The sequence below is a fragment of the Nothobranchius furzeri genome, chromosome 17 (assembly GCF_043380555.1).
Source record: "Nothobranchius furzeri strain GRZ-AD chromosome 17, NfurGRZ-RIMD1, whole genome shotgun sequence".
Taxonomy (NCBI): Eukaryota; Metazoa; Chordata; class Actinopteri; order Cyprinodontiformes; family Nothobranchiidae; genus Nothobranchius; species Nothobranchius furzeri.
The window spans coordinates 22,485,968-22,510,302 of record NC_091757.1 but is presented as its reverse complement, the minus strand read 5'-3'; the positions used below and the strand labels follow the sequence as shown (position 1 = coordinate 22,510,302).

At 44.3% G+C, this 24,335-nt stretch overlaps 1 protein-coding gene across 1 annotated transcript in view; it reads right to left on the bottom strand.

The window, feature by feature from the left end:
* The window catches only part of LOC129154661 (AT-rich interactive domain-containing protein 3A), a 90,400-nt gene that overhangs the window by 47,980 nt on the left and 18,085 nt on the right, over positions 1–24,335 (bottom strand). The window contains exons 4-5 of the mRNA XM_070546311.1: positions 10,850–11,033; positions 9,049–9,278 (exon numbers count right to left, since the gene is read on the bottom strand). Of these exons, the coding sequence (XP_070402412.1) occupies positions 9,049–9,278; positions 10,850–11,033 (414 nt within the window). The remainder of the gene's footprint in view (positions 1–9,048; positions 9,279–10,849; positions 11,034–24,335) is intronic.

Sequence of the window (24,335 nt, the reverse complement as noted above, 5' to 3'; positions counted from 1 at the left end):
ACCCTCAACCGCCGCAGCAGTCGAGGGTTTTGCCGCTGATTTCATGGAAAAGTCAGCGATTGTTCATACATTTATGATGCATATTAATGATTGTTTCAGGTGTTGTTGAGGTTTTGTGCACACATGTGTATCTGCTAGTGTTGAAGGTGTTTTAGAGATCAATAGGTACGCATGACCACTTCCTTCATAGCACCCTCAATAAAAAGACTAGCTCCTTCATAGCACCTGCAGAAAATTTTTTCTGGAGCCGCCACTGGGCCAGAGAGACAAACTTTCCTATTCAAATCTGATGCACCAGATTGATATGGGACTTAAAAGAAATCTCAGTGAAGAGGAGATCATTGAAGCTGTGGTTAGAGCTATCAGTCCAGGTTTACCTCTTCGTGATATGCTAGAAATTAAAGCAGACCTCTCCATTGCCCACTTGCATACTATACTAAGAGGTCATTACAAAGAAGATAGCTCCACTGATCTGTACCATAACCTAATAAACATTACACAAGATAGTAGTGAGTCTCCACCAACTTGCTGTTCCGGGCAATAGAGTTAAAAGAAAGACTTCTTGCTTTATCCAGAGAGCCCGGCTCAGAAGCGGACTATGGCCCAGAACTGATTCAGAGGAAGTTTCTGAGAGCAGTGGGAGATCATATGCTAATAGCCAAGACAAATGAGGCTGCTAGCATGGAATGGGGAAGGCAACAGAAGTTCAGGAGGAGCAGCAAAGGCCTGAAAGTCGGGGAAGTAAGAGCAGAAACAAAACCAGTGTCATGCTCTGTGTCCCTGTGGTTCCCAGCCCCCTCCAGGTTTCCTCATGTTCCCCTTAGGCACTCACTACTTATTTAGTTTACCCATTTTCAGTATTAAGATCCCCTGTATTATATCTCCTCTTCCTTTGGTTCTGGTCTCTTTAAGTTCCTAGAGTTAGGGTTAGGGTATCTCCCTTTAGTTTGTTTTGTTTCCTCCCCTGCCCCGTTCTGCTCCTCCTCTCAGTTTTTGTGCACAATTCCCCAATCACCCAGTCCATGTGTATATAACCCTATCTTGTCTCTCAGTGTTTGTTGGTTTGGCGAGTTGTTAAAAAAATGAATGTGGTACAAAGGTCTTGGAATTATCTGGTTTTAGAGAATGGTCTGAATTTTGCTGTGAAAGATGAAGATAAAGTGGAATTGATGGCTAGTGAATTAGTCAAGGTTCATAGTGACTTCAATTTAAAGAATGATGAAAAATTGGAAAGCGATAAAACAAGAAAGTGTTATCAACATCTCTTGAATATTGTGGAGGATAGTGGAAATTGCATTAGTGCTTATTTTTCACTTGATGAGTTAAAAAATGCTGTAAATAAGACAAAAGTAACAACTCCAGGACAAGATGGGATCAGTTATGCAATGTTGAAGCATCTTAATGATTATTCCTTAAATACCTTGTTAATGTTCTCTAATAAAGTTTGGGAAAAGTGGAATATTCCGAATCTATGGAAATTATTCATTATTATTCCCATTAGAAAACCAGGGAAAGATCCTACAGTTGCGGTAAATTACAGACCCATTGCTCTATTGTCTCATATGGGGAAAATAATGGAAAGAATGATAGTAGATAGGTTAAATTTTTATGTAGAAACTAAAAATTTATTATCTCCATTTCAAAGTGGGTTTAGAAAGGGACGGTCAACCATGGATCCCATAATTAAGTTAAAAAATTATATAAGGAAAGCTCAATCTAGTAGGGAAGTAATTGTGGCTGTCTTTTTTTATAGGGAGAAAGCTTATGATATGATATGGAAAGATGGAATTTTAAATAAGGTTAGACAAATGGGAGTGTATGGCAAACTGTATAACTGGATTACAAACTTTCTCGATAATAGAAAAATTCAAGTTAGGATTAATGAGTGTCTTTCTGAATGTTTATGTGTTGATAATGGAGTGCCTCAGGGAAGTGTTATCTCTCCTATTTTCTTCTCAATTATGATAAATGATATGTTTGATTATATTGAGTGTAATATAGTAGGGCTGCAGCTATCGAATATTTTTGTAATTGAGTACTCTATCGAATATTTTATCGATTAATTGAGTACTCTAATAAATTACTCTTTTGCGTTTTTAAACCATTATATCAAATAGCATGTTATAAAATATGAAAGACCTCTTGAAATGAGAAAGCAATTGCCAGTTATTCTTCAAGTTTTATTCAAAATTAGTTTTCAAAACTTCAGCACTTCAACTTTACTTCACAGTAAACAAATGCGAGCGGCTGCGGCCCAAAGAGAACCAGAACCATTCAAGGCGCATGCGCAAACATGGCTCGCCAGCTGTTTCCCTATTAACACACGTCCGTTTTAATTTCTACACTTTTTTTGTCTCACACTAACAAGGATTGTCGAAAGCACGTTTGCCGTGGTTAAGTCAAGTTATTCTGATCACACAATATTAATTTACTTCCTTTCATTTTCCTCCGTCACTCATAAATACCCGTGTCCTCCTGCAGCAATCCCGAGGGACAACAGACATCAATAATAACACAATAAAAAGTCCGGCGTGTTGTAAAAACTGCTATTTTTAGCACATTTTAAGATCGACGTGTTGCTACCAGACGTACGGTGTGAGCTGAAACCAAGTACTACAAATGAAAAAGTGGCACAGTGTCTGCAGAATATATAGAAATACAGGCTAAAATGCATTATCTTGTAGAGGCTCCGAGTCCGCTTGCAGAAGTGACATTTACATGTGGATGTTTCCTGGTCAGGCGCTGCTGCATCGAGGAATGTGTTGTGGTAGGCTAAATCCATTTTACAGTATTTACACTGGAGTATGTTTTCCGCCTTACGACATGAAAAATGGTCCCACGCCTTTGACATTTTCTGTCTTTTTCTCACTCCACCGGGGTCCACGTTGTCCGCCATGGCTTGAGAGAAAGTTAAGTTACATTCGCTACTCACGTGTGCGTTCAGTGCAGTGTGTATGTGCGTCACTTATTTCGGTCCGGGTGAAACATGACCCTGGGTGATTGCAAAGCCATGAATTAATTAAACATGAATTAAACGAAGCCTCGAGGCAGAGAATTTGACTCGAGGATTTTTTGTACTCGAATTATTCGAGGTACTCGAGGAATCGTTTCAGCCCTATAATATAGGTAAGTCTTTATTTGCAGATGATGGGGCTCTTTGGAAAAAATATTAAATTCACAGTTAAAAGTTAACAAAAAGCAATAGATACAGTTGAAAAATGGACCTGTAAATGGGGGTTTAGGTTTTCTGTAGAAAAAACAAAAGGTTGCATTTTTTTTCACTTAGGAAAATAGAAGACGGTTTTACATTTCAGATGTATGGCAGAGATCTTGAAAGAGTAAGTTGTATAAGGTTTCTGGGTATGCATTTTGATCATAGTCTTAATTGGCATTATCATATCGATAAACTAGTAGATAAGTGTAAAAATGTTTTGAATATAATCAGATGTTTGTGTAGTAAGGAATGGGGAGCGGCCATAGTTGCTATGAAAAGACTGTATACTGGGTTGATTAGATCTGTTATTGATTATGGGTGTCTTGCATATGCATCTGCAGCGAAATCAAGATTTAAAAAGCTGGATGTTATTCAGGGAGCTGTCAGACTTTGTTTAGGTGCAATGGGATCCTCCCCGACATGTGCACTCTAAATTGAAGCAGGTGAAATGCCTTTAGAGCCAAGGAGATTACAGATATCATTGTGATATTTTGCCTATTTGAAAGGGAGCAAAGGTGATCATCCAACTAGAAATGTTCTTATTCCAACATGGTATTGGTTGAAAGGGAAAATAGAACCATTCGGTATGAATGTGCAGGACAATGCTGAGATGGCTGGAGTAGGTAACCTTGTGCTTGGTCCATCTGTTCTTCATCCGCCATATCCTCCATGGCTGATGCCGGTACCAGATGTAGATACAAGCCTACATGAAAAGATTAGAAAGAGTAAAGGGGACAGTGGTCAACTTGCTATGAGATATGTGGATAATTATTGTGGATATATTCAAATTTTTACTGATGGATCAAAACCCGAGTGCCGGTGCCCACTTCCAATTTTAAACTGCACTTAGACACTGAGGGCTGTGTGTGCAAGTGGGGTAGTGTGGTGGCATCAGCTTGCGTAGGCCAAACGATGCCCGCACTGCCCACTCACCACAGCCATGGAATACACCTCATCAACACGCACTAACACTTTATTGGAGCAGGCAGAGGGAGTCTAGGGGTCTTAGCCCACCTCTGTTGTCACTTGGCTTCCCCTGGCTGGAGGCTAGGAGGGAGATCTGGCCATCTGGTTGGGGTCTGGGTTGGTGGGTTGCTTTGCTCAGCGTTGGGCGGGGGAGCCTGCTCATCAGCACCCCAGCAGAAAGAGTCGAACTCTGGTAACCGGTAATGGTTGTACCCCATGTGCAGCAGTACCGGGACCAGAGTGAATAGGGTGTGTATGGGGAGCATGAGTGGATGTCCGGTGTGCATTTTTGTAAGTCTTTGGTTGTATGTGTATGTGTGAGCATGAGGGAGGGAGTGTGCGACTGTGTCTGTGTATGACTGTGTATGTCAGGTGGGGCCTTTGACTCCTTCCCTCTCCTGGGACTTCTTTTGATGCTATACAACTTTGTCTCCCCTCCCCCTGCCACACCTGGTGTGGAGTGTGGTGCCTTGGGCCCTGTCCACACGTAGCCGGGGATCTGCCAAAACGTAGATATTTTTCTACGTTTTGGCCTGTCATCCACACGAAAACGAAGTTTTTTCACATGAAAACGGATCTTTTTAAAAACTCCGGCCAAAGTGAAGATCTGCGTTTTCTCCGTTTTGGGTGTCTGCGTGTGGACAGACAAAACCGGAGTTTTAAGGTCCGCAACGTCACTTTCCGCGACAAAAAAATGCTGACATCACGTGTGCGACCTGTGTTTACACTAGCCGACAGCATGGATGCCCTCAGAGCTGCGCTCGCTTTATCAATTGTCCAAGTGCTTTTTGCGTGTTTGTTTTTGCAAGCAGAATTACTGCTCCTTGCAGAAGACCACAGACGAAGGACGAGGTTAAGAACAGCTATTGCCCGGCACCTGGCTTCTCCAAGTACTGCTGCCTACAGGTCTGGCATGTCCTAAACAACGTATATATCCGGGTACGTGTGGACAGTTTTTTTTAAACGAAGTGGTGTGGATGCAAGTTTTGGAGGGACGGATATTCGTTTTTAAAAAAAACCCGGCTACATGTGGAGTAGGCCTTGATCTGCCTTAGTGTTCGTGGCTCCCAGGTCAGGGAGTTTAAGATTTTTGGCGTCTGCCTGATAGATCCCGGTGGCTGCCTGGTGGGATCTGGGTCCCTGGGCTCTACTGCATCCCCGGCGGGGGTGGTCGCCCCTGGGTCCTGGGTTGCTGGGTCCCGGACTCGGCCGGCTGGGGGGTGGGAGGCTGCGGGCGGGCCTGTGGGCTTGCCGCTGATATCTCCCGGGACTCTGCCGGCTGCTGGTTGTGGCCCCCCAGGGCGATCCTCTGCACCTCTCGAGAGGGGCAGAGGATTTTCTGGTGGCGGTCTCCTTGGGGTCCCTGTGGTCTGGGGCAACTCCTGGATCTCTGGGACTTGGAGCTCCCTCCATCTCCTATGCATCTTTGGGGGGCAGATCTGTGGCCCCTCACACTCTCTATTGGACGCTCCAATAGAGAAACCTTACATATACAACCGCGTGTAAGTTTCTTGTAAGTCGGTAAAAAAGTTAGTGTCTGGATCTACATTGTTTCCCATATCATGGTCTTTGTACTCAGTGAATTGCTGGGTTTCTATCCTTAAGTGTACATGATCAAAATTGGATGGTCCTTGTGATTCACAGTTGTCAGTTTGAGACGTCTCACTAGTCTTGTAACATAGCATTTATTGAATACATGTTTGGTACCATGTCATTCTCATCACTTTGTACTTGTCCAGTTCAGTAATGACTTTGATGAGGAGTATCTTTGCCTGCTCAGGTGAACCATTCAGTTTAATAAATATTTGGCAGTTGTTTGACCATGTTGATTGTATCTTTCCGTCTTTCTTCAGGATCTGGGCCTGTCTTGCAATTTCAGCATTCTTACGAGTCAAATGTTCATTGACGAATACATTTGTACCTCTTAATTTTTTACCTTGTCTGAGCACTGACAGTTTGTGTTTCGTGTTTACAAATCTGATTATTAAGGCCGGCTTCATGTTTTTGTTTTTCTTAAGTAAGGGAAGACAAGCTTCAATGTCTTGGTTCCTTACATTTATCCCTTCACTGCAAAGGAAGTTAACCACCTGCTGCTCAAAAGAGTCCAGGGGCCTCATTCATCAAGCTTGCTTACGCACAAAACAGGGTCGGAAAACTGCGTAAGCAACTTTCCACGCAAACTTTGGGATCTATGAAAGAAAACTTAGCGGAAAAATGTGCGCAACTTTAAGTTGATTAAGGACCTGGCTTACACACATGTTGGACATGGAGAGCACCTGCAGTGCTGCTGCTGAGAAGGATAAAATTATGAAATCCGGCAGCATTATCACTTGTACTGCTTCGTTTTCACACAGAACAAGACCCCCCACACGCACAAATATGCACGCACACACACGTGCGCACATTCACACACACACACGCACGTGCACATACACACACACACAGCCTGAAGCGCAGAATACGGAATGCAGAAAGTCGGCAGGGAGACAGATTGAGACAGAATGTCATGCAGCCTTTGTGACAGTGTGTCCTGTCACTGTGACCCTATTGATCATGCGCCCTGGCTACTTCGACGAGGAAGATCTCCGTTTGGCTGACTAGTTAGCACGCGTGACTTTCACCTGGGAGTCTGGGGATCGAATCCTTATCGGATAATTTTCTTTATATCCACCACAGATCTCTCTAAAGAAGTCAGCATTGACGGCTTCAGCAACGTTGTGCCACTCCGGATTTTCTCTTATTTGTTTTGCAAAAGCACTTCCTTTCATTTCTCCACCTCACCCACAAGTACGTTAATTTCTGCTTGTGAAATAGCGCTTCCTTGATCTGCGGTCGTGATCGAAATGCTGCAACAAGCCGGCTTATGTATATGCATGAGATCCACAAGGCACTTTGCAATGACTATTTATGGCAATAAGTGGGCGTGTTGAGGGCGGGATGTGACTAAAAAGCAGCTGAGAACATTTGTAGATAATTTCTGATTTATAAAGCAGAGATTGGGTGCAGCTGTGCGTACTCCATGTTTGATAGATCACGAACCTATAGCATAAGTAAATTTTTTTGCTGAGCTTAAGTACGTTTTAGTAAGGATTCTACACAATGTTTGATAAATAAGACCCCTGTTCTTGTTCAGTTGGCACTTCGTCTGGATTAACAGCTCTGGCATTAGACCGAGGCTTAGTTTCCAGACCACTGACAGAGAGGTCGTTTATTCGTTGATATTGGTCTAAGTCATCCACTCGAGCTTCCAAGAATGACATTTTTTGTCCTGTTCTGTGGTTATTCTCTTTAACAGTTTGATTTCATCCATTAGGTTCACAATCAGTATTTGTTGTTTAGATATGTTTGTCACTTCATCTGTTAGAAAATTCAGAGACTTTTTAATGTCCTCTAACTCTTCCTCATTCATCAAGTGTCTTTTCTTAGGCCTCATTTGGCCTATTAATATGTATAACCAGATCCAGACTCCCAACTGGTGGGCCTACCTTGTAGTTGTTAAGTATTAGCACAGCACCTGGGGTTAGACCTCCTAGATTCCAATGTTGAGTCTGTTAGCTCCTGATGTTGGTAATTTGATCTAGCCCAATGGCTTATACAGGAGCCTGATTTCCGGAACACACACTTTCCCGTGTTTTCGGTGAAAGGCAGCCGACTTAACTCATCAGATTTTAGCTAGCAGCAAACAAGCTACAAAAACTCTGCGTGAACTGAGCGTTTATAGTCTGCAGTTATTGCGAGACTTGTAATGTATTCACAACGTACCAACACAGCCGCTCAGAAAAAGGCAGCCACTAAATAACCGAGTTTTACTATTTTATAGGGCGAACGCTTCCTGGGACTAAACGACTTAAAAATTAAGACGTGACCTAATAAAATTTAAGATGTCTGGACAAAAATCCAGACTTTTTTTTTGTATTTTTAAGGCCTTAAATTTAAATTTATGAATTTTAGACTTTTTAAGACCCTGCAGGAACGCTGTGTGATGTACTGCTTGTTTTCAGTTTCTTTACACTCATTATACCATCAACATGTCTGTGCGCATCCCAGAATGTAACGCATAATCACGTGTGATCCCGAGCCCTTCTGAAGTGCTGCTTATTTTTCTTGTCTTTCCTCATCTTTTACAGATTAGTCTCCACCAATATTTACAGATCCCATCACATTGATGTAATAATTGTCCCGGGGTGGGATGGTGGGTGGTACAGCCAATACACTCATTCCGGTTATGGACAGCTCAAGAGCTGTTTCAAGTGCGACCGACACATCACTGATGCGGCTGCCTGTCACATAGCCTGACATCTGCTGCACTTTGCAACGTTTTGTGAGTGGTTACTTTTAATAAATTGTCAATTTTTTCAACCGCATTATAATAACGAAGTAACGCGCCACTTTACAGTAACAGCAATGGCGTTGCAACAATGGGAAAAGTAACTACTGGTAATTAGATTACCTAAAAGAACAATGCCATTAGTAACGTTGTTAAACTTAAGCGCCGTTACTCCCAACACTGATCACACCTGTTCCCTGTCTTCACTCACCTCCTCAGTCTATTTAAACCCCACCCAGTCTTTCACTCATTGTTGGATCCTTGTATGTTTGTTCCTCGCTCCCTGTGCTCGTGTGCTCCTGGAGCTCCTGCTTTACTACCAATAAAAGGATTTTAACTGCTTCAACTGTCTGCCTCCTGTATTACTGTATTTGGGTCCGACAACATCCACCATTTTCCTGACAGTTTTTATTTAAGAGGAGGTTTAAAGAAAATACAGGTTAAAATGGCAAAAGAAACACATTTCACATTCAAAGGTTAAACATCAGATGGAGTAGGGGCTGGACTCATGTCCCAGAGGGGAGACCAAAGGCACCATTACCTTTCTTGACCACGGGGGCCTGGGAGAAAGGGCTGCTGCTGTGAGCTGGTGTGGGGACATGTGGCTGTATCTTTGGAGTGGAAAGGCCTGATGGAGTGTAGCTGAAGATGACTGAGCCATAGTTCTGCTTCCGGCCTTCACGACGGTTGCTATCGATTGCTGCTTGAAGCTCATCAGGAGAACTCAGTCCACGTTTCTCACATTCATAAGGATAGAGGTACTTCATATACCTGCAAAGAAGGAAATAGGGTTTCTCAGCTGATTCTCATCACTGGGTCTGTTTGATACGTTTCCTTCCCATTATAACACAAAATTAAATTTCTAGTTCAGCGGTTTTATTATAAACACAAATAACGTATCATGTCTCCTCTGACTGCAGTTTTAGTGGGTTAAAATAAGACAAGGAGGTGTAGCGATGAAAGATTTTAGAAAAAGATTGAATTGTGTAGCAGTGAGGAGTAGCTACATTTATTAAATGGTCAATAAGATGTGTTATTCCATATAAATATGAATTATCAATCTGATTGGTCTTTGAATGTTTGATTAAATATTATTCTAGGTTCTTTGACTATTCGGGGAAACACACACTTCATATTAATTCAGACAGAGTCAAGTATATAGTTATAAAAATGAATTTTATTCTATTTTTCTAAACTAATGTTTATACAGGACAACTTATGAATGAAATGGTGGATTGTAAGCTAGATGTTTATAGCAAAACCTTGTAAGTATCTGAGTATTGTGATGTCTGGGTTGCAAAATCAGTTTGGCTGTGTAACGTACCCAAAGGCCAAGTATTTACATCAAAAGTGACTAGAAATTACCTTTTGTTCATAAATTCCAGACAAATCAGAATCTGGCACATTTAAAAGGGTGTAAACAAAGTCCTCAGAAAGTCACTCCTTCACTCAGATACCCAGAGAGGTTAACTCTCAGTGTGAAGTGAATATGTTATTACACATGTATGTGAAGTGAATGTTAAAAGTAAATTCAACTATTATTACGAGGTTTGAATATACTGAGAATAATTGCTGAATATTAATCTTAATATTTTGGTACGCTACAGCTGAAATCATTTTTGTCGCAGAAATTGAAATTTCAAGTTGATGCAAGATTTTCTTCAAATCATAGTTCAGCAATGTGCAGCTTGTAATTTTTATCTAGAGAGATGCAAAAAATGCTTTTTCTTGTTCTACTTTAATAATGTAAGGAGAAAAACTGAAGGTAAGAATTGTTTTCAAATGTATACATTTTAAATAAAAACATGTTTTTCTAGATGGCGTGATTGTTTTTGTGAAACAAAAACACCACCCCAACACCGAACTCTGACACATTTTACATAATTTTTGGGATTACAATAAATCTCTGCAATGGTTTTTAAAAGAAGAGAGGTTTCAGGTTCAATAAGTGTTATTACCGAAAATCCTAATCTGCTGTTGGTGAAGCCCTGTCCGGACGGACTACCATTCACACTTCTGTTTTTGTGCGGAACATCTCCAGATATTCGCTCCGACAAAAACACCAAATTATTAGAAATCTGACATGATACATTTAATAATATACTTATAAAACATAACATGAACTATCGTTCACTGTGAACCGATATCCCAATCATTAATGATAAAACTAAAGCCAGCAAAAATAATGAGACCAGGGTTTCAGCTTGAAATATACCGGATGTACCTCGCTGAAACACCTTTCACTTTAGGCCGTGCGATAATCCGCATCCCTGAAAAATAGACTCCATTCAAGAACATTCTGGAGCTCCTCTGTTCAGGATGAGCTGGCCGTTTTTACTCACTGTGTCCTCAGAGTGAAAGCTGCACTGGTAATAGAGGTAGGGAGGTTGAGGCCTTTGGTAATCTCACGCCATATCTTTTTATTGATGACTTCTACTAAGCCGCCTTTTTCTGTGACAAGCTTGTAGAGATTGTAGAGGTCCAACACCTGCTTCGCCATGATAGGAATCCGATTCACCGGAGTCCCTGCATTAAACAAACACAATATCCAAAATCAATTCCACTAACTTTGGTTCCTCTCATCAATAAGCTTCTGCATCTTCCTACAATGCTAATCTCAAGCCAGTCAACTGTCTCAGCTGTGTTAAAGGCACAGAACATAATGATCAACAAAGGTTTCTATCGTCTAAAATACATCAGAAGAAAGTAAAAAAATAATAATTTTATATATATATGTATATTGTATTTTATTTTATTTATTTATTTAGGTGTGGGTGTTCATCATTGCTGTTTATTGCTGAAGAAACTGTGGAAAACAATATGAATTGTATGTACTAGCAGTGGGTTACCGAATGTCTAAATGAAAGCAAACTGTTTCTTAACAAATTATTCCTGAGTTGTTCAAAACTTTAAAAATACAAAAAGCACTTATTGGACAAAAATGGGGCTTTGATGATTTCTATTCACACTTTAGTGCAGCAAATATAGAGAGAAAGCCAGTTCTTTGACATGTCCTAAGTTGCTGACCCTCACATAATTAACCTACATCTGCTGACAGAGTTCCATTGTGGCCATTGGATTTACCATAATAGCAATCAATAGCTGCAGATATATGGTGCAAACAACAGCAGAGGAACCTTTACAGTGAAAAAGGAAGCTCTAAGGAATTGTCTGAGATGGTAAAACAACATCAATTAAAGTCAGTAGTCAAAGTTTCATTTTACCGTGATGGCAAGTGAATGATAAGGCTTTATTAAACATGAGACAGATGTCCTCGTCTCCAGCAGTACATCACCTCTAACTGGAGGTACAGCACAAGCTGAGATGAGGGTAGAATGGTTTCCACGGGTACAGCAGAGTCTCTCAGGTCTCTCTGTGTGATTCACACCATTAGGCCAGCGTGCAGTGTTGCCAACTGTTTTTGACTGAAAGTAGCTGAAGTTCCCCCCCAAAGTCGCTAGATGTCGCCAGATGACGTCACATGCTAATTTACATATTGATTGCGTCATCACTCCACATTGGCGTTCATTTTCATTTTCCCCATAGCATGGGAAATGTTTTAGTTTTATATATATATATATATATATATATATATATATATATATATATATATATATATATATAGGACTAAAAGGGAGGGAAATAAAAACTATGTTATGTGTTAATGTTATTAATTAGTATGATTAAAATGGCCCAAATTGCTTTCATATGTACAATAAATTGCAAAACTACCAATAAAGTGGCATTAAGACAGATATGGTGTGGTGATCCAAACAGTTCTGTTGTAGGATATAACTCAGACCTCCTGCTCTCCTCATTCTCTCAGACATTTTCCTAAAAAGCAGTTTTTTTTACACCTCATAGTTTCTTAACTTCTCTGTTGAGTATTCCCTCCATTGTGATAATAACGGCACACTGAGCAAAAGGGAGCGGGTGTCTCATAGTACAACCATCCCTGTGTCACTGAAGGAAATTCAGATGAGCCACAGAGCTGCGTGTGTAAACGGGGCGGTAGTTGAATCTCCCGATGACTGTATTTGCCAAATGCAGGAAAAGAAAAAGTGTCTGACAGCTGCAGAACCAGAGAGTGCAGGTTGACGCCTGTGCCATCTCTAGTAGAAGAGTGAGGCTGCAGCAGCAGAAGTACATTGGCGTACATTCAGCTGTACCTTTGTCTTCGGCGAATCGGCCCGGCCGAAAACGGTCAATGATTGGTCAGTCCTCATGCACATGTGCAGATTATGGCTCTATTTCGTCTAGTCTTTGCCCTTAAGCTAGCTGCTATTGGAAGGATGATCTCACCATCAGCCAATCATGAAGAACTTAAATGTACGCCCACCAATGGTGGGCACCCCTTGTGGGTATGTAAGTGGAGCGACTCCACTGTTCGCCTCCGTTTTCTCTTCAAGCCAAGCTTAAGAGCTTTCTTTAAAGAGCAAATTATCGAAGAAACAACATTCAACTCACCAGCCATGTCCAGCGACGCCAGGACCTGCCCGGCCTGCCAGGTGGGCTCCATCTCCAGCGGCGACCTGCACGCCAAGTGTGAGGTCTGTCTCGGGGCTCATCATGCTGGCCTGGTCTTGACCCCCCAGGCCTCGTGCCCGTTTTGTGCCGCTCTGCCCGTGGCTGAAAAAGTCCGCCGGGTCGAGTGCTTCACCCCCACCACCGACGAGGAAATTCTGGTGGCTGGCACGTACTCGCTGGACAAGGCCTTTCAGTTCTTCGTCGTCGGTCAGGAGCCGGCTGGCTCCTCCCGACTGGACGATGTCATCGACAGTGAGGAGTACGACGAGGCTGGCTGCCATAGCCCTTTATCCCTCCTGTACAACACGGAGGTCGACGAGCCTCGTGAGGAGTACGACGAGGCTGGCTGCCATAGCCCTTTTTCCCTCCTGTACAGCACGGAGGTCACGAGGCTGGCTGCCATAGCCCTTTTTCCCTCCTGTACAACACGGAGGTCAACGAGCCTCGCTCAGCGGGTCCTCCTGCCCCAGTGGCTTCTAGCTCCTCCCTGCCAGCAGTTAGAGCACTGCTCCAGGAGCTGCCCGCCATCATCTCCGCGGTCCGCAAGGGGCTAGCCATTCCAGAACTGGCTCCGCCTGAGGCAGATGATTTGGCAGGAATTATTGGGTCAACACAGACGCGCTGTCCAGACCCCGTCTGGCCGCGTTTCCCGCTGCCATGAGCTGCTGGTCCGCCGCCTTCTCCGAGCCTGCTAGGCTTAAGGCACCAATTTCCACATATGCGCCCATTACCAAGGTCGAGGGCTTCTCCGACCTGGGCTGGCCATCCGTTCCTCCACTGGAGCCAGACTTGGCCTCGCTGTGTGGCGCCGAGAACCACCTCGCAGGCTCGCGAGCAGTTCCTGCTTCTAAGCATGACCAGCTGCTGACGCGGCTGACCGATCAAGCAAACCAGTGCGCCTTCCAGACCGGCGCTGCAGGAAATAACATCGCCCTTCTTGCCTTTGGTGTTTCCAAAATGGTGGAAGAGCTTGATGTTCCTGATGAGTCGAAAACCATCATTACTAAAACTGCTGATTCCATTCTCAATCTGTGCGCTGCTGTACTCACCAGTTCTGCTCGCATTGCTGCCTGGCAGACCCTTATCCAGCGGGCCTTGTGGCTCAAGGCCTTGCCCTCCATTCCTGATCACCTGCACAGGGCGATGCTGGAAGGCCCCATCACATCTGACGTTCTGTTTGGTCCCCATCTTAGGAGCGTCATCAAGAGGGCTCAGAAGGCGGCTGAACTGTCAGCCATGGTGCGAGACCTGGACCACCCTCAGTCAGCCTCGCACTCCGGCCGTTCCTCCAGAGGATGGGACGAACGGCGCGGAAACTTCAGGCGCCCAGCTGCACCGCCCGCCCCGCGGAGCCAGCCTCCCGCTTTGGCTCCACCTCAGCGGGACCAGGGAGTTGGCGGCCAACAGTTTCGAAAGAGCCAGCAGACACTGTCTTGGCAGTCACAGGTGCAGGAACCTCGCCAAAAGCAACCACGAAAACGACTCGTTTTGAGGAATGTGTGTGCTTATGACTGTAATGTTAACTCTGTGAATGATTTTGGTTTTGAAATAAAACCTAAAAAACGTCACATTGAGAGCACAATCCTACAGTCCTCTGCAGAACCCTCTGCCGAATCCTCACACATGTTCCCCACACCAAGCACTGCGACACATCTGCATGTTCCCGCAGTCCGTCATGTTACACGGCCAGCTGTAAGGGTGCACTCCATTTGCGCACCGGCCCCAGCCTCCTGCCAGGGCCAACTCATCCCGCTTCCCCCACAACGTTGGGTGGGACGGGATGTTATGGCGCTGTCGCGACCACGCGCGGCGACACGGTGCGCAGCTCCATCTGCTGGCACTTTGTCGTCCCCGTGCATGGGCCCGGCTCCCACTCGTCCATCCTTGGACTCCACGCTCCGCGGTGCGGATCAGCCTCTTCCAGCTGTTTACACTCGCCCTTTCGAGCACAGCCCTCCATGGGTCGCTGCCAGTTCTCTGGTGCGAGCGACGGCGGTAAGGGCAAGAACCCAGTCCTCGGACGTCGTTCACGTGACCTCGAACACGCGTCCGCTGTCAGAACACGCTGAAGAATGGCGCCGCCTTTGCCCCATGAGAAAATGGATATCGGACACCATTCATTACGGTCACACACTCCATTTTGAGTCCGCTCCTCCTCCCTTCAACGGGATCGTGGAGATGACGTTCACGTCACAGGTACAATCTCAGGCCCTGGAGCAAGAGCTGCGGGAACTTCTGTCCAAGGACGCAATTTGCCAAGTCCCTCGCGGACGAGAGCTCTCAGGCTTCTACTCCCACTACTTCGTAGTACCGAAGAAGTCGGGAGGAATGAGACCAATTCTCGACCTTTCCCTGTTCAACTGCTCCATAGCAGTGATGCATTTCCGCATGTTAACAATGAGGCAAGTCCTGGAATACGTGCGCTCCGGGGACTGGTTCACGTCAATAGACCTGAAAGACGCATACTTCCACATACCAGTAATTCCCAAACACTGGAAGTTCCTGCGCTTCTCCTTCAAGGGAGTTCAATGCCAGTTCAATCATCTCCCTTTCGGCTACTCGCTAGCCCCGCACACCTTCTCCAAATGTCTGGAGACCGCGCTACAGCCACTGCGCACGGCGGGAATGAGGGTTTTATTTTACCTGGACGATCTGCTCCTATGCGCCCGGTCCAAGGATGTGGCGTCAGAGCAAACCAGGAAGTTAATAGAGCATCTGTCAACCCTGGGGTTTTCCATAAACTGGGAGAATAGCTCCGTCGATTGTGTTTCTCGGGGTGGAGCTGAACGCCTCTCTACTGAGAGCACGTTTGTCTCCGGCGGGAGTGGCAGATCTCACCACGGTGATATCCTGCGTGCAACCCCGCAAGATCATGAGAGCCCTGTTAGTCATGAAACATCTGGGCATGATGGCTGCAGCCCACGCTGTGGTGCCGCTAGGTTTACTGCACACGAGGCGCCTGCGAGGCGCCTGCAGCGTTGGTTCATCCGCCTCCGGGTACACCCGATACGTCAGAAGAGATGTATGTTGAGGGTTCCCCCTTCAGTGGGCAGGGACCTCGCTCACTGGGGGAATCCCTGCATCCTCTCACACGGGGTCCCCATCGGACGTCCTATGTCACACGTATCTGTGCTTACGGATGCGTCACTGTTGGGATGGGGGGGCACGTGCTTGTCCCATATGGTGGCAGATCGCTGGCCCTCCCACACGCACGAGCACATAAATGTGTTGGAGCTTATGACAGTGAGGAATGTGATCAGACACTTTGTTGCCCTTCTCGAGGGCCGTCATGTCGAAGTTCACACAGACAACCAGGTGGCGGCAGCCTACATAAATCGCCAAGGGGGAGTTCAATCCCACCCACTATTGCGTGTAGCCACAGATTTACTGTGTTGGGCACATGTCCACCTGCTGTCTATCAAAGCCACCTACATTCTGGGGGTCCTGAATGTAGCAGCGAACATCCTGTCGAGAGGGGGACCCCGCAACTCTGACTGGCGTCTGCATCCCGCACTGATATCACAGATCTGGATAAGGTTCAGGGAACCCTCTGTGGATCTGTTCGCGGCTCGTGAAAATGCACAGTGTCGCCTGTGGTTTTCCCTGAGTCCCCGGGACCATCCCCCGCTCGGAGCAGACGTCTTCTCGCATCAGCCCTGGCCTCAGACGCCCCTGTATGCATTTCCGCCAGTCCCACTGATTCCCCGTCTCCTGGACCGAGTTCGGTCGGAACAGCTCTCGGTAATTCTGGTAGCTCCCAGACGCTTGTCCGCGTCATGGTTTCCGGACCTGCAAGCGCTAGTGTCCGGCTCTCCGTGGAGGCTCCCGTGGAGGGCGGACGCCCTTCTCCAGGCAGAAGGGATAATCAAACACCCTCCGGAAATAGGCCAACGGCTGTGGGTCTGGCCGCAGGGTCTGGTCACACTTAGAGGCTTCTGGGCTGCCGCATGATGTGGTCGCCACGATTCAGAGTGCGCGGGCGCCCTCTACCGTCACATCTTATGCTGCTAAATGGGCAGCTTTCCAGAAATGGTGCACAGAGCTGAATGTTCAAGCGCTCTCCTGCCAGCTGGCGGATGTCCTATCGTTTCTGCAGATACTGGTGGACAGGGGCCTCGCATTCAGCACTATTAAAACGTATGCTGCAGCTATCTCATCCTGTCACCAAGGTTTTGGAGCTAAATCTGTTTTCAATCATCCGCTCACAAAGCCTGTTTGTGCACTACAGAGATTCTTCCCTTGGGCAAGCGCTGTCGACCCAGCGTCTTTCACACTGGCTGTGTGACGCCATTTCACTCGCTTACACATCATCAGGGCAGGATCCTCCTGAGATACTCAGGGCTCGCTCAGCCAGAGGGATTTCCTCTTCTATGGTGCTCCACATTGGTGTGTCGATGGAAGACATTTGTCAGGCTGCTTCATGGGTGTCACCCTGTTCCTATACTCGTTACTATTTATGAGATGTGAATTCATGATCCATCACTCTTTCAGTGCTTGGACCTCAGCAGGCTGAGTGAGGCATTATGGAACCACATCAGCCTTGCTTGAATGATTTTCATCCTCTCGTGGATGATAATTTTAGTGGGGGCCCCACTCTCCTCTCTGGTTGACTCATCCTTTTAAGCCCTGGGCTGCGGCTGAGCATCCCTAACTAAAAGGGGACATGTTGGGTGTTTTCATTGGTTGAGCTAACCAGTGTGGCGTAAACCCATCTAGCTGCGCATTATTCCAACAGCAGTTAGCTTAAGGGCTAAGACTAGACAAAATAGAACGTTGGTTACGTATTGTAACCCCAGATTCTATGAGTCTAGTCGTAGCCCTTAAGCCAATGGCCCCACTGGTTCTGTTAGGACCAAGAGCCATCGGAGGCGACCAGTGGAGTCGCTCCACTTATATACCCACAAGGGGTGCCCACCATTGGTGGGCGTACATTTAAGCTCTTCATGATTGGCTGATGCTGAGATCATCCTTCCAATAGCAGCTAGCTTAAGGGCTGCGACTAGACTCATAGAATCTGGGGTTACAATACGTAACCAACGTTCTCTTTCCGTACTCCTGGAAGAACGGTTCAGAGTGCAAATGGTATATTTGTTGCTAATCTGCAGGGAATATCTACAAGAAAGTTCTACAGAAAGCAGCAACGGGTCCTGAGTAATGTCGCTAGGTGCTTTTTGGAAAAAAAGTTGTTAGGAACAGCGACAAAGTCGCTGAGTTGGCAACATTGCCAGCGTGTGCTGTTGGAGTTTCTCAATCTAAAAACTAGCTGTTAATGAGCATGTGCGCACGTGGTGCTGGGGGGGGGGGTCTACGGCTGCCTTAGTGCCACTCTCTCGGTCCGTCAGGAGACGCCTCTTTCAGAAGCGTTTTCCTAACCCGAAGTGTGGATGAAATGCGTTTCCATCCAGGCCTTGACCCTCACTTTGATTGTAAGTTTCAAATGTGATAAAAAGGATTTTTTTATTTTTAAATTTTTCTTTTATTTTTTAGCTCCCATCAGTATGTCAGGTATCTGTATGTTTTCATGACAAAACTCTAACATGAGGCTGTACTCTAACCTGTCAAATAACATTACAAGCCAAATGAAAGTCTAACATTTCAGATGGACCGTATGACAGCTGCTAACGTTGGCCCTGCCCTACTTTACCTCTACATTACAGTTCCTTTATTCATGTCCATCCTAGAGCTCCTCTCTGACCTTCATGCTTATTTAGAGCAGCTGATTTTTAAAGTTAGCAGAGTTCATCCTTGGTAGTGGCTTCATTCACTCATTTAACCCTTCACCACTGAAACCAGTTTGTTCATCCCAGTCCTCCTAAATAATCCTCCAATCGTCCAACTGGAATCCTTAAGCGTCCCCTAACGTCCGTCCTGTCAGAATAGGCCTTGGGCACTCAGATGTTACTAGAACTAATGGTGTCTCCTCACCAGCGTGAGCCTCCAAACTGTGAAGGTTGGTCTCCAAACATGAACTTTAAATTCATGCATTCATCTCCTCTTGTAACACACTTTTAACATGTTTTAAAAGGTTTGTATCATGATAAGTTACACCTCCCAGACCAATGATAGACACAATATATGATAAAATATTATCGTAGACACTATTGTTCTTTTGCCGCTGCCATGCGGAGAAGTTGGGAAACACATTTCAAAGAAGGAACCATGTCCAGCTACCGAACCAAGCAGAATACTGACATAACACCGGTGCATGAAGGTGTGGATTTGAACCAACAGGGGGTGGGGGTAAACAGCGACTGAACCACAGGGACCGAACTGATGTATGTGAGCAAAACTGCGGGAAAAGTGCAGCTTTTTATTTGTCCTCATTATAAAAAGTGTACACTTATACGTTCTGACGCTGCAACGCGCAATATTTCTAATTTATTAAACCTTTAATTTAATTGATTTAATTACATTTATTTGGTTGGGACTGTGCATTTTAATGAACATACATGAATAAAAAAACATGAATGTAAACACCAGATGATAGCCGAGGGCTAATTTCCATCTGTAGTCCCAAAGGGCCAGTTGGCGCAAGGGCTCAAGAAAACAATTACATAAGGAAAAACATGTACATTAAAACAATAATTTCACTAAAGAGTATATTGGTCAGTGCATTTAACACACTCACACACACATACAATTCTGTGTTGCTAAAAGAGAATTAAAAACATTAAAACGATACCGCCCCTACACATGGGTACAATCTTGACTTGTCCATAACCAGTGTTTGACCTGTGTCTGAAAGGAGCTGAATGTAGACCACTCTCTCTTGGTTTGTGGGAGTATATATATATATATATATATATATATATATATATATATATATATATATATATATGTATATATATATATATATATATATATATATGCATATATATATATATATATATATATATATATATATATATATATATATATATATATATATATATATATACATATACATATATATATATATATATATGTATATATATATATATACATATATATATATACATATACATATATATATATATATATATGTATATGTATATATATATATATATATATATATATATATATATATATATATATATATATATATATATATATATACATATACATATATATATATATATATATAAAACCAAAGTCACGCTACACATTTTTGACCAACAGGATTTAGAAAAAGTCACGTTCGCTTTTTTTTTTGTCATTTTCATTTCTCAACTAATAATAAATTCACATTCAATAACATTACATTTTTGTCCATTTTTAATTAAGATACAGTCCAAAAAAGCTAAACAGAGTAACCCATTAACATTATATTTAGAAGCAATTTAGGAACATATTTCAGCCGCTGTGCCCCGAATGCGCATAAATCCTGATCCCTTAGAAAAGACTTTCCACAATGAGGTCATTTTTACTAGTTTTGCTATTTTAAAACTATAAACTATTTTACTCGTTATTCCTGCTGTCTGTTTTTCCCTGAACATGTATTAAGTTAATTCACACCAGCTCTCACGGAGACACACCCCGGACCGGAGAGGCGCTTCGTTCCAGCTGCACCTCCTACCTGTATTTCACTGTTAACAATAGAAGCACGAAGCCACCTCTTCAATCTACGCAATGCACTAAAACTCCTCTCAGCTTCACATGAAGATACTGGCACCACCAACAGTATTCTGACGAGCACCTCCACCTGATCAAGCAAGCCACGCACCTCATCTGGCAGCCCCCTGAGGACTGCTGCTACAGGGATATTTGTTGTGAAAGAGAGGCAACTGCACAGCGAGAGAAGCTCTGTTGAGCTCGGGGTACTGATCAAGAGAGTCGTCTACCTCCCCAGTGAGGAGTGCACTCTCCACCTTTTGTAAAAGCTTTAGACTCTGCTGGTCAAAGCGGTTACCAAACTGAATCTCCAACACTTTAAAGAACTCTGCCCTGTAGTGATCCACTGGTTTCCCAGCAAATCATCTTGAATGAGTCATCTCAATGGATTCAGTGGCTTCAGTGAAGTCAACCAATATTGTTGCTTTCTCATACAGTTCAAGGTAGCTCTTGTCATTTCTCTTTTCCTTAAGAGATGATCTCACACAATGAACTGCGCCTGCATACCTGAGACGGATGGGGTTTTCTTCTGTAGTGAAATGTTCAGGCATTCCAGCTCTCCAAGAACAGCGGAGGCAAGTGTGAGGCCCAACACAGTCTTACCTTTGCTGAAGTGCTCAAACATGCCACCGGCAGTTGAAGCCATTTTAGATGTGCTTTCTTCCATCTCCTCTAGGCTTCTGAGCACCCGCTCGTACTGTCCTAGAAGAGATTTTATTGCAGAATTCCTCACAGTGCACCTTGTTGGGCACAGTGGTTTCAAGGTGGTCAGTGGTGCATTTTCACAGAAAGCAATGCTATTGAGAATGTTTTTGAACTTCCCTGACTGGCCAAAGAGGATACCTAACTGGTGGACCCAAGAAAGACAATCCCGGATCAGTGGGGAGGCCATGCAACCAACTTGTTTAATCAAACTGACACAGTGTGCACCACAGTGTACGTAGAGGGCTAATGGCTGCTGTCTCCTCAGTATTACCTGTGTGCCAGTGAACTGCCCTGCCATGTTTGAGGCACCATCATAAGTCTGCCCACGTAAGCCAGACATAGGTAGATTAAGCCTCAATAACACATCTGTGGCCACCTTTGTTATGCCCTGACCAATTGTCTCAGACACCCTGTAAGGCCCAACAAACTCCTCATGTGGGATAAGGTCATGGTCCACATAGCATAGACAGACACTCCAGTTCAGCACCACTAACATCCTGACAACCATCAACAATCACTGAAAACTGGACAATGGGAAGAGACCTAATATCAGCTGCAATGCCGCGAATAATGTGTTGGCCATGATGTTCAGAAATTAATTCTGACATTTGGGGCTTGTGTACATTGTGTTGCGCTCTGTTAACCATTTCAGCAACACTGGGTAATCCTCTTCTGCTCCAAGTTTCAAGAGCTGATATACATTTCCACTTTCAACAGTGTTGCCTCTTAAGGCTTGCCCCTGTCTCGCTACACGCTGCACAGAACTAACTGTTTTCCCTAGGCAGTGTCTTGTTACCTCCTGCCGTTTACCCTATGTGCGGGATAACTGGGTACTGATGGGATTCGGCCGATGTGCACTGACACTTACATAGTGGCGGTGGGCTTTAAGAGTTTTGGTGAACTTTGAATTTTTCAATGGCTTTTTTCCAGTTCCTGAAGCCTGTACTAGTTAAAGCAGCATCAGCTCTGTGTACAAAAGAGGTCTGATGTGTAAATCCTTTGCTGCAGTAAAAACACAACACCTCTTTAACTGATGGACGCCATGGAACGGATGCAGCCATGGAAACTCCTGAAACCATTTCTCTTGAAATGCAAGGGGTTTGTCAGAAAGACTTTGTGTTTCTATAAATTGTGGGTGTGGTTGGTATGGTTTAGTGCAGTCACTGAGGTCTGAACTCTCTGCCGTGCCACCGTCTCCTGTCTGAGTGCTGCTGCTGGTAGAAGGCTGCTCATCATGACCTGCTGTGCCCCTGTCCCCTGTGCTGTCATATGATGCTCTGCTTGGTCCTTCCACCAGTGACCCTGGTTCTGAACACTCTGCCTCCTAAAATAATAATAATAATAATAATGCATTGAACATATAGCACTTTTCTAGACACTCAAAGACGCTTCCCACACACACTCACATTCACACACTGCTAGTGATGGTAAGCTACTTGTAGCCACCGCTGCCCTGGGGAGGTCTGACAGAGGCGAGGCTGCCATTTGGCACCGTCGGCCCCTCTGACCACCACTAACACAGGCAAGTTGGGTGAAGTGTCTTGCCCAAGGACACAACAGCAGGATACCCCTGGCGGGAGCTGGAATCGAACCCATGACCCTCCGATCATGAGGCAGCCGCCACCTGAGCTACTGCTGCCCCTAAAATAGACAAGTTGTTTTCCGAACTCAAACCCACAACTACACAAAACACACATAATTAGTTGAAGTAGTCTAAAGACAGAATTCTGCTTATTTCATGACACTAACCAAAATCTCAAACTCACTTGAGGCTCTGTGTCTCTGCTTTACTGGCTCCATCTCTTTGTGTACAGCTCTGTACTGTGTGCCTAATGATACCATTATTAAAACATATCATTTATTTATGTGGACAATAAAAACAAATTGCCTTAATATTATTCAAATCTTTCAACTTACTTGGTGTTTTGGTGAACTGAAAAATGACCTGATGTCTTTCAATGGTCGTTTCTCTGCCATGTTGACCTGACTAGAAGCTGCCAGACAATTGGACAATAACAAGAACACAGGTTTTAGATTTAGAGGAGTTTCAATACCCAGCTGATTATATGTTTATCTGGCTTACATTTAGTTTTTCCTGCTGTAAAAGAAAACTATTTTTGCATAAATGTGAATATAACAAGTCCAGAACACTGTGAACTTACTATACTGTGTAAAAAGATGTTTGACGTTTAAAATTGATATAATTAGAGGAAACTATGGAGTGGAAACTACCAGTCAGAATGTTACAAAATGAATATCTGTTGAACGGAATATCTAAGTCAAAGGTAGAACTATATTTAAAAAAACAAATAAAAAAAGACAAAATCAGAAGAAGAATGAGACATTCGAGAGGTACATGTTTCATTCACGTTTGCAGCAGCAGGATGAAAGCTTTGATGTCTTCCTGACGGATTTGAAGTTAAAGGCAAGAACGTGCAGTTTTGGAGTTCTTCAGGATTCGCTGATCAGAGATCAAGTCGTGTTTGGAATACATGACAGGAAAGTGAGAGAAAAGCTGCTGAGAGAGACTGAGCTTATGTTGAGTAAAGCTGTGGATATTTGCCATGCGTGTGAAATAGCCCTACACCATGTGAAAGCTTTTGGTGATGGAGTGAGGGAGCTGGGAATGGAGCTTGATGTTGCAGCTGTTTCATACCAACACAGGACAAAGAGAGATCATTTTCCTGTCGGAGATGTGGGACGCGACATGCACTGAGACAATGTCCAGCATTTGGCAAGATATGTAACAGCTGTAAAGGACTTAATCATTTTGCCAAATATTGCTTTTCCAAAATGAAGCCTGAAAAGCATGGTCCTGTACACACGGTGGAAGAAGCTTCTGTGAGCGATACTTTCTTTGTGGGCCTTGTGGAACGTGATGCTGACGTGTCTCCATCTGCTGTGACGTGCGGCGTGACTGATGTAAAGGTGGATAAATGGACAGTGCAGCTGCTTGTGAATGGAACTGTTTTTCCATTGACGTTGGACACTGGGTCGAAGGCTAAT